The sequence below is a fragment of the Bos grunniens genome, chromosome 2 (genome assembly GCF_055505025.1).
Source record: "Bos grunniens cultivar Pamir isolate PY7600 chromosome 2, Bosgru_T2T1.0, whole genome shotgun sequence".
Classification (NCBI taxonomy): Eukaryota; Metazoa; Chordata; class Mammalia; order Artiodactyla; family Bovidae; genus Bos; species Bos grunniens.
Genome location: NC_141166.1, coordinates 74,548,630 through 74,563,861, shown reverse-complemented (window position 1 = coordinate 74,563,861; position 15,232 = coordinate 74,548,630). Strand labels below are relative to the sequence as shown.

The 15,232-nt window shown below is 39.4% G+C and overlaps 1 protein-coding gene across 2 annotated transcripts in view; it reads left to right on the top strand.

Annotated features, from left to right (window-relative positions):
* Positions 1-12,949: 12,949 nt before the first annotated feature.
* Positions 12,950-15,232, top strand: part of MAP3K19 (mitogen-activated protein kinase kinase kinase 19) — a 59,768-nt gene continuing 57,485 nt past the window's right edge. For both annotated transcript variants that reach the window (XM_086350430.1, XM_086350438.1), the window contains exon 1: positions 12,950-13,142. In XM_086350430.1, coding sequence (XP_086206556.1) covers positions 12,966-13,142 — 177 coding nt within the window. In that variant the 5' untranslated portion in view covers positions 12,950-12,965. The remainder of the gene's footprint in view (positions 13,143-15,232) is intronic.

The following is a 15,232-nucleotide window of genomic DNA, read 5'->3' as shown; positions in this document are numbered from 1 at the left end:
CTCTGTCCACCGAGATGCCCAATTTATCTTCCTGCCTTTCCTTCACCATCACCCTACAATCCTCCATTCACTCTACCACCTTCTAGGTGGAAAAGAAGAGATTTGGAAGAAAGTGTTCCTCAGAAAAGTATGTTCGTTCCTTAAAAGCAGCAGGTCCCTTCATGGTCTTCCTGAAAACACTGCCGCCTTTTTCTACCACTGCACTGCGGGGGACAAATGGGTCCTGCTTAATATGCAGAAGACGCAGCTCACAACCAATCCTCTGCTGCCTCAGCAGAAAAGCCCTTTTCGGAATTTTAAAATCCTTTAATCCTTTCCCACTCAATACAGCGGGGTTGCCCAGATATTCAAAAGTATTCATTAGTGTATTCTTATAGCTAAGATTGGATTCAAAACTTCAATTTTTGTCCTTTTCAAGCCCCTCCACTTACAGCATCTCATTTGCTACTATTGTTCACTGAAATCCTTTCTCCTCCTGTCTACCTAGCCCAAAAAATAATAAAAAACATAGCTCTACTGAGAACTTGAGCTTGTCCCATAGTAAGCAAAAGGCCACTACATGAGATTCTTCATTGGTTTTTCACTCTACTCTTGTGTACATTTAGTTCTAGAAATAGCCACCGAGAACCTTCTCTGCATAAATTATAAAGACACAATAGCAGAACAAAGATAATTAAAACTTGTTACTTGTCTTCTAGAAAATAGAATCTAATGGAGAGATTAAAAATAACTCTAAAACAAGTCAGACTCTGTCATAATAGAAGTATGAAATGACAGGAGAATAGAGTGGATTGAAGGGGTGCTTATTGGATCAGAGAGACTCACAGAGCCTGGGAACTATTAATACAAAGTCCCTGAGGACTATAGCTGAATGAGAGCTGGCTTTGGAACATGGTGACCACCAGTGAAGTGAAGTGAAAGTTGTTTGGTTGTGTCTGACTCTTTGCAACCCTATGGACATCCGTGGAATTCTCTAGGCCAGAATACTGGAGTGCGTAGCCTTTCCCTTCTCCAGGGGATCACCAGAGGGAGGACTTTATCACTGCGTCATTTCTCATTTCTTGATTTTTCTCCTGTAATGAAATTACTTTGCTTATTTTCTGTTTTAGATTCTCAAACTTTTGGAATCAGAGGGGTTTTCTGAATTCATTTTACTCAACCCCTTCAGTTTATAAATAGGAAAATGGTCTTCCCTAGTGGTGGCTCAGACAGTAAAGAACCTGCCGTATGGGAGACTTGGTATCGATCCCTGGGTTGGGAAGATTCCCTGGAGAAGGGTATGGTAACCCATTCCAGTATTATTGTCTGGAGAATTCCATGGACAGAGGAGCCTGACCGGCTGCAGTCCATGGGGCCACAAGGAGTCCGACACAACTGAATGATTAAGCACAAGCCCAAGTCACATAGCTAGATTACACTGAAGATGAGAATTCAGTCTAGATACTCCTCTTCTAGGGCTCATTGCTGCTGCTGCTGCTGCTGCTGCTGCTAAGTCGCTTCAGGCGTGTCCAACTCTGTGCGACCCCATAGACGGCAGCCCACCAGGCTCCCCCGTCCCTGGGATTCTCCAGGCAAGAACACTGGAGTGGGTTGCCATTTCCTTCTCCAATGCATGAAAGTGGAAAGTGAAAATTGAAACTGAAGTCACTCATTCGTGTCCGACTCTTAGCGACCCCATGGACTGCAGCGTACCAGGCTCCTCCATCCGTGGGATTTTCCAGGCAAGAATACTAGAGTGGGTTGCCATTGCCTTCTCCCCAGGGCTTCTTGCTCCTCTCCAAAATCTTTCTTTATTATTTTAATTTTTCTGCTTTTTTGTCTCTTGAAATACCTGATATCTCCTATGGGGGGAACTCAAAGGCATGTTTCAAAGATAATTGCATCCAGTAGCTAAATGTGTATGTGTGTATCATATTGTCAAATCAGATGCATGCAGATCTAAAACATCATCCACTATCAAGCTTTCTGAATAATTTCAGGGGTATAATCAATCAACAGGAACAGGCAAAGCAGGGAGAAGTGTGAGATACAGAGAGAAGCTCCCTGGTCCTTTCTTCCCATGTAAGACATAAGCTCTCTGTAATGAAACATTTCCATTTTACAGACATATAGCTGAATGATTTTTGTAACATTTTTCAGGAAGCCATGCTCCTTAACTTCATAGATTTACCATAGACAATCCTTAAGTAGGGATATCCTACAACAAGCACATTCTATAAACAAGGATGTTCCTCCTAGCAAATAACCATGTATCTTCCAGGAGTTTCAGTTATTGTTGTGTTTACAATACTGAGTTATTCATCAATACTTTCTTTCTTTGTCTGAGAGTATCTTGACCTCTTCATCACCAGTAATGGGAGAGGAACGGATGAGGGCCAGCTATATTAACTCCGTCCTGCCCAATATTTAAATATTCAATAAAAAGTAAATAGGTCTCATATGTGTACATCTTCCATAACACTACTAGATTCTCCATAGTGACAAAAAGAAAAGAAAAAAAAACTTGTAGTTTTTCCATGTTTAACTATGATCAGAGGTGGCCCGGTGTGGGTGCAGGGGTGGAGGTAGGAAATGGAAGTGTTACAAGTTTTTTTCTGAGCATCTTTAATCATAGCCTGTAAAAATGCTATTTCACATTGGTTTCTTGGGACTGAAGAAGAAATAGAGACCTCAGGCAAGCAGTCATTTCCCAAGGCCTTTTATTTTATTCTGCCTTGATTTTTACAAAAATGTACTCATAAGAATATCCTTCGACCAAGAATACTGTTAGAGTTTTATATTTTGCCTTCAAAGCTTCTACTCACAAGTAGGTACTTACAGTAAACTAAGCACCAATTGCTTTTATATTCACCTCTGACTTCCACTGCTGCACCTTACAATCTTTCCTCTGTACAACTATCAATATGATTAAAAAAGAATCAGACATTGTCACCCCCTTGAGGAAAGTGCTCTGATGGTTTTATACTGCACTTGGAATACGTCAAACTCCTTATGATGCCTATGAGGCCCTTCAAAATATGGCCCCTGCATACCTCTCCAATCTCAATTCTAATACCTTCACCATCTTCCTGTAACTTTGACAAGTAATGTTTATATATCCATTATGACCTTTGCCCCAGCTGTGCCCACTGCGTAGAATGTTCTGCCATCAACTATTCAAAGGACTGGCTGCTTCTTTTCATTCAAGTAGTAGATCAAATGTTTACCTAGAAGGGAGACTTTCCATGTGCATGCAATGGAATAAAACTCTTTCTGCCCACAACTGTCAATCTCTATCATTTTAATTTGCTTCATGGCATTTGTAACCACTTGATAGTACTTTGATTATTTATTCATTCAGTCTACAATCTTATTTCTCTGGTATTTCTAGAGTAATGAGAATAAAGCTTTGCACAAAAAGAGACATTCAAGATATGATATTGAATGAATGAATGAGTGGGCCCTCCTTTTCCTTCAGGTATAACTTCAGGTAATTTAACCTTACACCTCTTATTTGCTGTCCATAGAAGAACTGGTCTAAATAGCATAGCCTACTATATTCCTGGAAAATCTAAAACATTCTTTGCTCTAATATCGTGACTCAGCTCCTCCAATTTGTCTTTATTGTTATTGTTTTAGGTTAGGTCAGCATCATTTTCTTGACTCTTTATAAAAATCTTCTCACTTTTATATCTGCCACTCTCCTTGAATTAATTTTCAATCCTGCTGTCAGAATTTTTCCAAACTATAGGCCTGAATGTGCCTCTCCATGAATAAAATCTTTTTTTTAAGTCTTTATTGAATTTGTTACAATATTGCTTCTGATTTATGTTTTGGTTTTTTGCCTTAAGGCATGTGGGATCTTAGCTCCCCAGTCAGGGATCAAACCTGCACCCTCTCCACTGGAAGGCAAAGTCTTAACTGCTGGACCACCAGGGAAGTTTCTGAATAAAATCTTTTAATCTCTCTCTCAATTCAGCTGGAATAGTCTCACTTCCCCTTCTCCTCATTTATTCTGCATTCTAACTGCACACACATACATGAAACACAATTTTCCCAACATTTCATGCCTTTATCTTTCCTTTGGACATGCTGTTGTTTAGTCTATCTGCAATGTCCCTCTGTCTATGGTTTATACCTGATGAATTATTTGTCCTTCAAGTTTCAGCTCAGATAAATATCTTTCTTTGAAATTCCCTATGCCCTTCTGTTAATCCTTAGTATATCAGAATGTGACTAGGTCTGGAGATTAATCCTTTGAAGAGGTGATTAAGTTAAAATGAGATTTAAAAAGCTGGCTTAAAACTCAACATTCAAAAAACTAAGATCATGGCATCTGGTCCCATCACTTCATGGCAAATAGATGGGGAAACAATGGAAACGGTGGGCTCCAAAATCACCGCAAATGGTGAATGTGATCATGAAGTTAAAAGATGCTTGTTCTTTGAAAGAAGAGCTATGACAAACCTAGGCAGCATATTAAAAAGCAGAGACATCACTTTGCTGACAAAGATCCGTATAGTTGAAGCTATAGCTTTCCCAGTAGTCATGTACAGATGTGAGAGTCGGATCATAAAGAAGGCTGAGCGCCGAAGAATTGCTGCCTTTGAACTGTGGTGTTGGAGAAGACTCTTTGGGAGTCCCTTGGACTGCAAAGAGATCAAACCAGTCAATCCAAAAGGAAATCAGTCCTGAATATTCATTGGAAGGACTGATTCTGAAGTTGAAGCTCTAATACTTTGGCCATCTGATGCGATGAGCTGACTCATTGGAAAAGACCCTGATGCTGGGAAAGATTGAAGGCAGGAGGAAAGGGGGATGACAAAGGAAGAGATGGTTGGATGACATCACTGACTCAGTGGACGTGAGTTTGAACAGGCTCTGGGAGACAGTGAAGGACAGGGAAGCCTGGCATGCTGCAGCCCATGAGGTTGCCAAGAGTTGGACATGACTGAGCAACTGAACAACAACAAAAAGGGCCCTAATCCAAGCACACTTATGAAAAGAGGAGATTAAGTAAGACACATGCAGAGACACCAGGGAGAAAAGACCATGTGAGGACACAGTGAGAATGATCCATCTGCTCACCAAGGAGAGAGGCCTCAGGAGATAAGAAGCCCACTGACACCTTGATCTTGAACTTCCAGCCTCCAAAACTGTGACAAATTAAATTACTGTTGTTTAAGACACCCAGACTGTGACGTTTTGTTATGGAAGCCTTAACAAACTAACATATCCCCCCAAATTAGACACTCCTCTCTCAAGTTTCCTTAGAGCCTTTTACACAGCTCCATGCTGGCCTTACCACCTAATATGGTCCTGGTTTTGCATGCTCATCCCATTACTGTTTCTGAAAAACTGGGTTTCTATTAAACAGAACAAAACATGATCTGAATGACTATTTCTGAAAATGAGATTGAAGAAGAGGATTACTCTTTGGGGAATCAAGTGAAAGGTTCATGGATTGCAGACCAGTTTGAACCCAAGGGTAACCTACAGAAATGCTAAACATCAGAAACTACAGTACTTGAAACTTTCTCTTGACACAAAAGCTTAATAGAGTACTATTCCTCCTGTGAGTAGAAACAAAGGAGGATTGAGGAAGTAAAAACAGAGTAGCAACCTATATGTACTTGGATTCATGTCAAACTGGGTCAGGCTGAATTGGATGATGAAACAATATGCATAAACCTAGCAGTCTCCCAGTGGTTTTTACCCTGAAGTGTGTGTGTGAGTGAGTATGTGAGTATATGAGCGTGGTGTGTATGTGTGTGTGTATTGCATGTTAGCTTAGTAAAAGTGGTGAATATTTCAGCACTGTAGTCAGGCTATTCAGATTTAATCCCCAGCTCTACCTTTTATTAGCTTAAAACGTCTTAGCCTCAATGTCCTCATCTGTAACATGGGAATGATGGTGATTATAAATCTATTACATAGAGTTGTTGTGAAGGTTAAATGACATCTTTAATGTAAAGGACAGGGACTTCGCTGGTGGTCCAGTAGTTAAGATTCTGTGCTTCCACTCTAGGGGTATGATTTCGATCCCTGGTTTGGGGAAATTCCACATGCCATGCAGTGCCGCAAAAGAAAAAGGGTTGCATCTCATGTGAAGGATGAGTCTAGTAAGCGTTTAATAAATGTTAGTTGTTGCTATGATAAAATACCTGAACTCTATTCAGTTGAGTATATATAGTGTGAAGTATATGGTTAGAAGAGAAACCCCTGCATGCTACAGTAAGTGGTAGAAAGAATTTGGCAGCACACAGATGCCAGGTGATGTTATGCTGTGGATTGACCTGAGTCTACTTCCTCAAGAGTATGCTTTTATAGACCATAATTTTAAAGTCTCTTTCACCTGGGTTTATTACCACTTATGACTCAGACAAAAATGCAGTCTATTTATTGAAATTTTTGCTTGATAATAGCACAAGTCCAGACAAGAAATATATCCTCATATAAGAATTTCCATTTATTAGTGTTTTCTTGAGCATGATTCTAAGGATACAACCAGTTTGGGGATAATCTATGGGATCCTCCCCATAACCTATATTCAGATTTGGAAAGAGACCCATTTGGCACATTACAGTGATTATAAAGGTACAGCTTTCCTGGAAGAAATCTCAGTGGGTAAGGTAACAACGACATTTGTGCCAAACAGGCAAATGCATAGGAGTCTAACTCTTTCAAGCTTTTAAACAGAACTCTGAAGAATGTACAACACTTATTTCCCTTCTTGAATAAGACTGTCCCACTTTCAAGTCTCCAAGCTAAATGCACAGTGGATGGTTGCCCAGGTGACAGCCCGTAAACTAAGCAGTCTCTGCAGCTAACTGAAGAGTTTGTACACACAGAACCAGCTGTAATTATCTTTTTATTTTACAAGTACTTGGAGCTGTGAAACATTGGAAAATAATCAAAGAAAAAAATCTATATTTATGCTGCTTCTAAATGGATCCCTTGTTGAAGTGTGGGTTGACAGCTGTTCCAGGAATCAGTGCCTTGATGAATTAGGATGATGTTGACTGCTGTTTGTCTTGGTGTCTCAACTGTGTACCAACTTCCTCAGCAAAACATAGAACAGGTAAGCCGAATCTCCACTTTTCACCACATTTTATGTTCCAACTTTTTTTTCTCCCCAGAGATGTCCCAGTGGAGGAACATTAGGTAAACTGATAGAGGAAACTATCTCCTAATCTCAAATAATTATATCCTCAGAGTTCTTGGAATAAGCTATTTTTGACTTTTCGAGTATTGAGATAATCCCTTCTAATACTTTACAAAAATGACTCTAGACCATAGGCTAACTGCATAAGGACAAAAAGTATACAAAAATACTTGTGTTCATTGAATTATACCCAGGAACAACCTTTTATTTTAGTTTAATCACCTGTACATCTGTTAATTTTATTTGATATAAACCTTCTTGAACTACTCAGTATTATATGTGTCCTCAGTCGTATTTTCTCAACATGAAAAGGGATTCCCATTATTTTAAGTCTTAATTACATAAGATTCCAAATCAAATGTATATTATAATAAAAAGATTTTGTTTTACAAGTAGGTTAACCATGCATATAATTAAAAATTAAAAAAAAAAAACTGGGCTTCAACAGATGCTAAGCCAGAAATCCCTGTGGAATGAAATGTTATTGCTTAAAAATATCATCAGTCCTAACAATCCTAAAAGAAAAATTGAGAAAAGCTTTTTTATGAAAAAATTTAAGCTGTGACTGTACAGAGTGAAGATCAGAAGAGGAAATGGAACTCACTAATAAAAAGCCAAGTGGGTCTGTCCACGATAATTGAAAGAGCACTGCTATATGCTGATTCAATCATCATCTTCCTTCAGTCACAACTGAGAGTGAGATGGTAGATGGTCAAACTAAGACCACACTGCCCAGTATTATAGTGATTTGACTTGATAACTCTCAGATTGCAGTTGGCTTAAATCTTAATTTTATTTTTTATTTATGAGATAGATACTACTTTTGAAATACTCTCGCTTAAAGGTTATATTAAAGAGCTTAACTACAGTCCCATAACATACATTGTCATTTCATTGCTAGATGTGATAACCTGGGGGAAAAATACCTTTGAGGTTTTATTTCCACATTATGAGTTAGCTGGGGATATAAATATGTATTTCTTATCTAGTTGTTATTTGAATATCCAATTTCCAGCTTTATTGAAGGACAGGTTTCAATTAACTTTTGTTTTTGAACGCATTTCTTTTAACTGAAATGATACTGCAAATATTGTTTCAGTAGTAAGTATATAAATGCAACTTGCAAAGCAGTTTGCTGGGACAGACATACATATGGGTTTCAAATTTTTCTGTGGCCTGATTTTGAGAGTATCATTTGCTCGTCAGCTTTGTTTTAAAGTTCCAAGTACCCTGCTTATTCAATGTTAATGATTAGGATAATGATGCTTAAGTGACGGCAATCAACCAAATGCCTGCTTTATTTAGAAGAGCTGAAAGGAAACTGACAGGCACTGCTGGTGGGAGTGGAAATTGGCACAGCCACTGTGGAGAACAATCCAGTAGTATTAGTGAAATTAAATATACTCAAACCATTCACCTCAGAGGAACACAGGCGCAGTGCATGATAAGGCCTGAACAGGCTACTTATCACAGTGTTGCTTGTGGAGTGGGAAGTGGGAGGCCACTTAGATGTCCATCACCAAGGGAAGAGACACTGAATATGATCCTTACTATTCAGCCCTTAGAAACAACCAACCAGAGGTACACATAAGTATAAGGCTAAAGCTTAAGAACAACACGTCAAGTTAAAAAATAAGTAACAAGATCTTTAGTACATTATCATTTATGAAATTTAAAATATGCCCACACACATAACAGCACCGTTGGCCTTACAAAGATACATACATATCTGAGGATACCGCTTGGGCACATTAGACTGGGCTCCTGCGAGGCAGGTGGGGGGGCAGAATGGAGCAGAGATGAAGGTGGAAAAACATGAAACGAGAGAAGTCAGACATGGCCCAATACTGCTAATTAGGAATATGATTAACCCACATCCCTTTAAGGTCCAGCAAGGAAATGAAAATAGGCCTATTTTACAAATGTTCCTTTATTATGCTAGTTGTGTTAAATGTTTTGGGCACTCCTGCTCTCATCTCTCCAGCATGAGATCCCTTTTTATTAATGCCTATGTCTAGTTTTTCTCATCTGTAAAATACAGGTAACAGTACTACTGTTCTGATGGTGGTGTTTGAAATGTAAAAGTAAAATATATGCAAAGCATTTAGAAGAGAATATGGCATGTGGATCTTCCCTGTAGCTCATATGGTAAAGAACCTGCCTGCAATGCAGGAGACCCGAGTTCGAGCCCTGGGTTGGTAAGATCCTCTGGAGAAGGGAATGGCAATCCACTCCAGTATTTTTGCCTGGATAATCCCATGGACAGAGGAGCCTGGTGGGCTACAGTTCGTGGGGTCTCAAAGAGCCGGACACAACTGAGCGACTAACACTACTACTACTATAGCATGTGGTAAGCATTCAATCAATGTCGGAGATTATTGCTGATATTATATTATCGTTAGTATGTAACATCACTTTGAGAAAAAGTAGAGGAAAACTTGAGAAACTGCTTCTCTATTTCCATTTATTATTTATTAGAAACTTGGAGGAAAAGCTAGTATTTATCCTAAGAACTTTAAATCAAAAGGAATAAGTGGTAATGATAAATGTCAACTAGAAAGTAAAGTGAATTGCAAAGAAAATTGTGGATTGGATTCAAATTACTAGGTCAGTATTTCCAAAAGTTGCCTAATATTAGGAATCACCTGAAAGCTTGAGCAAAAAGGTATGTACTAGAGACAGAAAAAAGATAAGTGGTTGCCAGGGATTAGGAAGGAGGGGAGCTTGAATAGGTGAGACAAAAAATAGTGAAACTACTGTATACTATAATGGTAGATGCGTGTCATTGTATATTTGTCCAAACTCCTAGAATGTGCCACACCAAGATTGAACCCTAATGTAAATTCTGGACTCTGGATAATAATGATACATCAATGCAGGTTCATCAAGTGTAACAAAGGTGCTACTCTGGTGCTGAATGTTCATGGTGGGGAGGTGTGTGTGTGTGTGGTGAGTGGTGGAGGGTCAAGAAGACACATGGGGAACTCACTGTGGTTTCCACTTAATTTTGTTGTGAGCTTGAACTACTGTAAAATTTAAAGTCTATTTTAAAATAAACTATTAAATTTTTTTAATTAAAAAAATGAAGAGAGTCCCCCACTTCATTCCAGACCTACCCAGTCAAAAGGAACCTAGGAACCTATTTATAACCAGTGGACAGCCTAATTCTTATATTCAAGCTAGTTTAGGAAACTGCACTAAGCTAAGGTCACATTTTTTTTTTTTAATTGAAGGAGACAAGACACTCTTCTACATGCTGTGCTGTCTCTGTTGCTGACCTCAGCACTTATCATTCTGTAAAAGCAAATGCTTGCCTCTCCCAACATCAGGTCTTCCCTGATTGCCCAATAATATCCTCTTGGACTCATGTTTCATTTTCTATGGCCAGTAAGTCACATTCCTGTTAAGTTTTACTTTCAAAATTTTGTTTCTTCCTTTCCATTCTTTGTCATAGGAATCTTACTAAAGTTACCATGTTCCTATACCACTACTGTGTGTAGAACAGCTAGCTAACAGGAAGTTGTTTGGGTAGCACAGTGGTAAAGAATCTGCTTGCTAATGAAGGAGATGCAAGAGACCTGGGTTCGATCCCTGGGTCCTGAAGATCCCCAGAAGGAGGAAATGGCAACCCACTCCACTATTCTTGCCTGGAAAATTCCATGCACAGAGGAGTCTGATGGGTCATAGTCCATAGGGTGGCAAAGAGTCAGACATGACTGAGCACAGTAGCAGCAGTAGGAAGCTGCTCACAGGGAGCTCAGCTTCGTGCTTTGTAATGACCTAGATGGTGGGATGGGGGCTGGGAGGGAGGCTTAAGAGGGAAAGGATATATATATATACACATATATATATATATATATATATATATATAGCTGATTCACTTTGTTGTATAGCAGAGACAAACACAACATTGTAAAGCAATTATAATTCCATTTTTTTTAAAAGGACCATGTTCCTAAAAGGCACTACCCAAAATATTCCATGGGCTTCCCAACCTGTTGAGAAGTTAAAGAGTAAATTCCTACAGGACCATTTTCTCCTCATTGTTCCTAGGTATAGACTTTTGTTCATACTCTTTTTCTGGTCAAAACTACTCTTTCTCCTTTATTCTGGTTTTCCAGTTATTATTAATACCTTTCTTTTCACATCATATTCCAGCCCACATGGCCATTCCATTTCTCCATTATTTGTTGTTTGACACTTTTAAAATTTTTATCTGAACTATTTTATGCTATGTTCTATTGTGCAGGTCAGTACAAGTTCTTGAAGGACGTATAGTATCCTCTTAAATAATGGATAAATTTCTCAAATTGAATTATTTCTGGGGTGAAGTACACAAACTTTTTGAGAAAGAAAGAAGGCTTAAGTAGTCTGGCCATGAATACTGAAGGCAGTTAAATATTTAGGACATTGAAGACCAATTCTAGACATTTCCTTATTTATTTTTCTTAGCTTTTCACTATAAAGTTGTGCTATGAAATGCCTTTTGTTCTTTTTCTTTGTGCCAAATATCAGTGCATTGTAAGCAAATTGCCCACTCAATGAAATAGCCTGTGCTTACAGACAGTGACAATGGTATCAGAATTTGAAGCTGGAAAATAGAATCTGAAAAAAAGATTTTGTGCTATTTCCAACAGTAAGACACTCCACCAGGAGGTCGTTGGTGACTTCAGAAATGGCAATTTAAGAGATATTTCAATGATTTGGAAAACCGAGATAGGATATTTAAAATTAGGACTTTCCTGGAAAATCTAGAATGGTATTAACCATATTCTTTTATGACTCACACTGTGCTAGAATTATGGAGGACACACAAACCCAAGACATGTAGATCAGATCAGATCAGATCAGTCACTCAGTCATGTCCGACTCTTTGTGACCCCATGAATTGCAGCACGCCAGGCCTCCCTGTCCATCACCAACTCCAGGAGTTCACTCAGACTCACATCCATCGAGTCAGTGATGCCATCCAGCCATCTCATCCTCTGTCATCCCCTTCTCCTCCTGCCCCCAATCCCTCCCAGCATCAGAGTCTTTTCCAATGAGTTTACTCTTCGCATGAGATGGCCAAAGTACTGGAGTTTCAGCTTTAGCATCATTCTTTCCCTGCTATTGAAGAGTTGGCAGTATTATTGGGAAGACAGGGGCTCTAATAAAGAAAGTAATTACAGGAGTTTTAATAAACAACACTAAAGAAAATAAAATTCTACAATAATTCTCACCAATTGGATGTGCCAATGCTTTGTATATAGTGTTTCAGATCCTCACCAAACATTTGAAGGGGGATTATCATTTCCATATTGGAAGATGAGAAAGGAAGTTCAGAAAAGTTGAGTGAGATGCCCAAAGTCACAATGTGGAGGTGGGATTTGAATCCAGGTTCTTTCAGACCCCAAAGCCTGTACTCTTTCCATTCTGGTGTTGACCCATCCTTTCTTCTTCTGTACCACAGCAGATCTGCAAAGTGACAGTGAAAGTATTATTGTTCCTAATTTAAAATATGTATGCAAAATTTTTTTAAATATATGCAAAGAACCAAGACTGACAGTTTTCCTCTTTTTCAAAATTGCCTTTAAATCTGTTATAATATTTCACACATCGTGTCTGACTCTTAGCGACCCCACGGACTGCAGCCTACCAGGCTCCTGCGTCCATGAGATTTTTCAGGCAAGAGTACTGGAGTGGGGTGCCATTGCCTTCTCCAAAAAAAAGGAACAGGTGACACTAAAGGTAGAATATGTTACATTTAAACCACCCACTACTTTGTTGGATCTCATTTAATTAGTTTCTTTCCTCTTGCAGGCAATTACATGGAACTAGCATGATGAATAAAAATAAACTGATTCATGAATTTCTGGAAGTAGTTTCAAGAGGTGATGTGGAACTCATCTGTGACCATATTGCTAAAGTCCATTCCATCCTTGGAAACCTTGACTTTCAGCATCCAAAGACTGGGAATACACCTCTCATTACTGCAGCAGAAGAAAATCTAACAGAGGTAATATGTGGTGTCCAGGGGCCCTTGGATGGTCTTCTAAGTGAAGGATTCCAAGAATGAAATGGTTAGGAATAGCATAGTCACCTACCTCCAAAAAGGAATATGTGAGAGCACAAAGCAGGGGTGGGGGGTAGCAGCTGGAGAGAATGCTGAGAAACCCTAAATGATCCAGACACCACCATCTTTATTCATTTCTTCACTCAGTCAACAGATACTCCCAAAATACCCAAGGCAATATACCAGACTTCATGATTCATACCATGGTGGGTGAACCAAATACAGGCGTCACCCTTGAAAAGCAGCTTATGGTCTAGTGGGACCACATAACGGAGTCTGAATTTTTCCCTCCTTCCCCACAACCCACACCCAGCCCCATCAGTACTTGGAAATTTGTCCCCTGGTCCAAACAGGTGCGCAAAATCCTGAAAGTAGGGGAAGAGGAGTAAATAAATAATGAGACTTAAAGGGGCAGAAAATTGTCCTCTTTGTTGTTGTTATATATCCAGCTTAGCAGGCCTGACACATCTAAGTAATGGATAAATTAATGAATAAATAATCCATTTGTGTCTTATTGATCATTTACAAAATTGTGTATGGGAACTTAAAAGATTCTTTTAAAGAATGCAAGGATTTCCCTGCCAGTCCAGTGGTTTAGGCCTCTGCTCTCCCAACGCAAGGGGCATAGATTCAATCCCTGGTTGGGGAACTAAGATCCCGCATGCCGTACAGCGAGGCCTAGAAAAAAAAAAGAATGCAAGTAAAAGTGACAGCAATATGGGCACTTGGAATTGGGGAGGGGCATCAAGGAGGAGACTTCAAGGGGAAGAGAAGAAATGAGTGAAAATTCAAGACAAATTTCACCCAACTGCATACCTCAGTGCCTCTACAAGTTCTTGGGGGGCTAAATGCAAATGGACTGTTAACTCTGGTTGGCCATCTTTGCTTCCACAATTACCCTCTTTCTTGACTTTATTCCTAGCTCTGTTTCTATCTTGACTCCTTTCTATTAACACTTTTATAACAAAGCATAAAATATAGCATATATGCTTTTTTAAAAATAATATTTATTTATTTATTTTTGGCTGTGCTGGGTCTTTGTTGCTGGCTTTTCTCTAGTTGCAGTGCAGGGGTTTCTCACAGTGGTTTTTCTTGTTCTGGAGCATGGACTGTAGGGTGTGCAGGCTTCAGTAGTTGGAATATGAGGACTCAGCATATACGCTTTTTTAAAAAAAAGGAAAACCATGACAGTAGCACCATTGTATCTACCATCCAAAACAAAAAATTAAATCATTGCAGTGCCTCAAAAGCCCTCTAAATGCTCATCATGAAGTGTGCCCCCACACTTCATAATCTTGAATTTGGGGTATACACAGATATTACACTAATTCCTCATATATTTAGAGGGGTGCTTCCCAGGTGGTACTAGTGGTAAAGAACCCATCTGCCAATGCAGGAGACATAAGTGACAAGAGTTCCATCCCTGGGTAGGGAAGATCCCCTGGAGGAGGGCATCACAACCAACTGTAGTATTCTTGCCTAAAGAATCCCCATGGACAGAGTAGCCTGGTGGGCTACAGTCCACAGCGTCACACGACTGAAGCGACTTAGCAGGCACGCATGCATACATCTAGAGATAGAAGCCTTAAAAATCACTGTACATTGAATGGCTCAAAGGGCCAATCATGTTATATTTCCCTCTTCATTGTGAATCTTGCCCAAACCTCATTAGCTGAATTCAGAGGACTCAGTTTCCCCAAGGGACTGGGCAGGATGCTGACTTGGGAATCTGAATCCAAGTGAGCCATGAAAGTTTGAGTCTCTCATCTCCCCAAAGTCACCAAAATTTTCATGTGGGTGACTGCAAACTTCAATCCCCTTGAGATAGGGCAACTGAGGATGAGGTATAGGTGGAGGGAAGGATTTGCAACATGGTAAGAGACAGTGGCTCTAGGCCAATAAAAAAGATACATATACTTTTAGTTTCCAGAAACATGCTGCTCAGCCAAATGAACTCCCAGTGTTTTTGGTTCATACAAAGCCTTAGATCAGGTAGCAAGGTCATTATTATTGACACCATCTATTTGGAGATC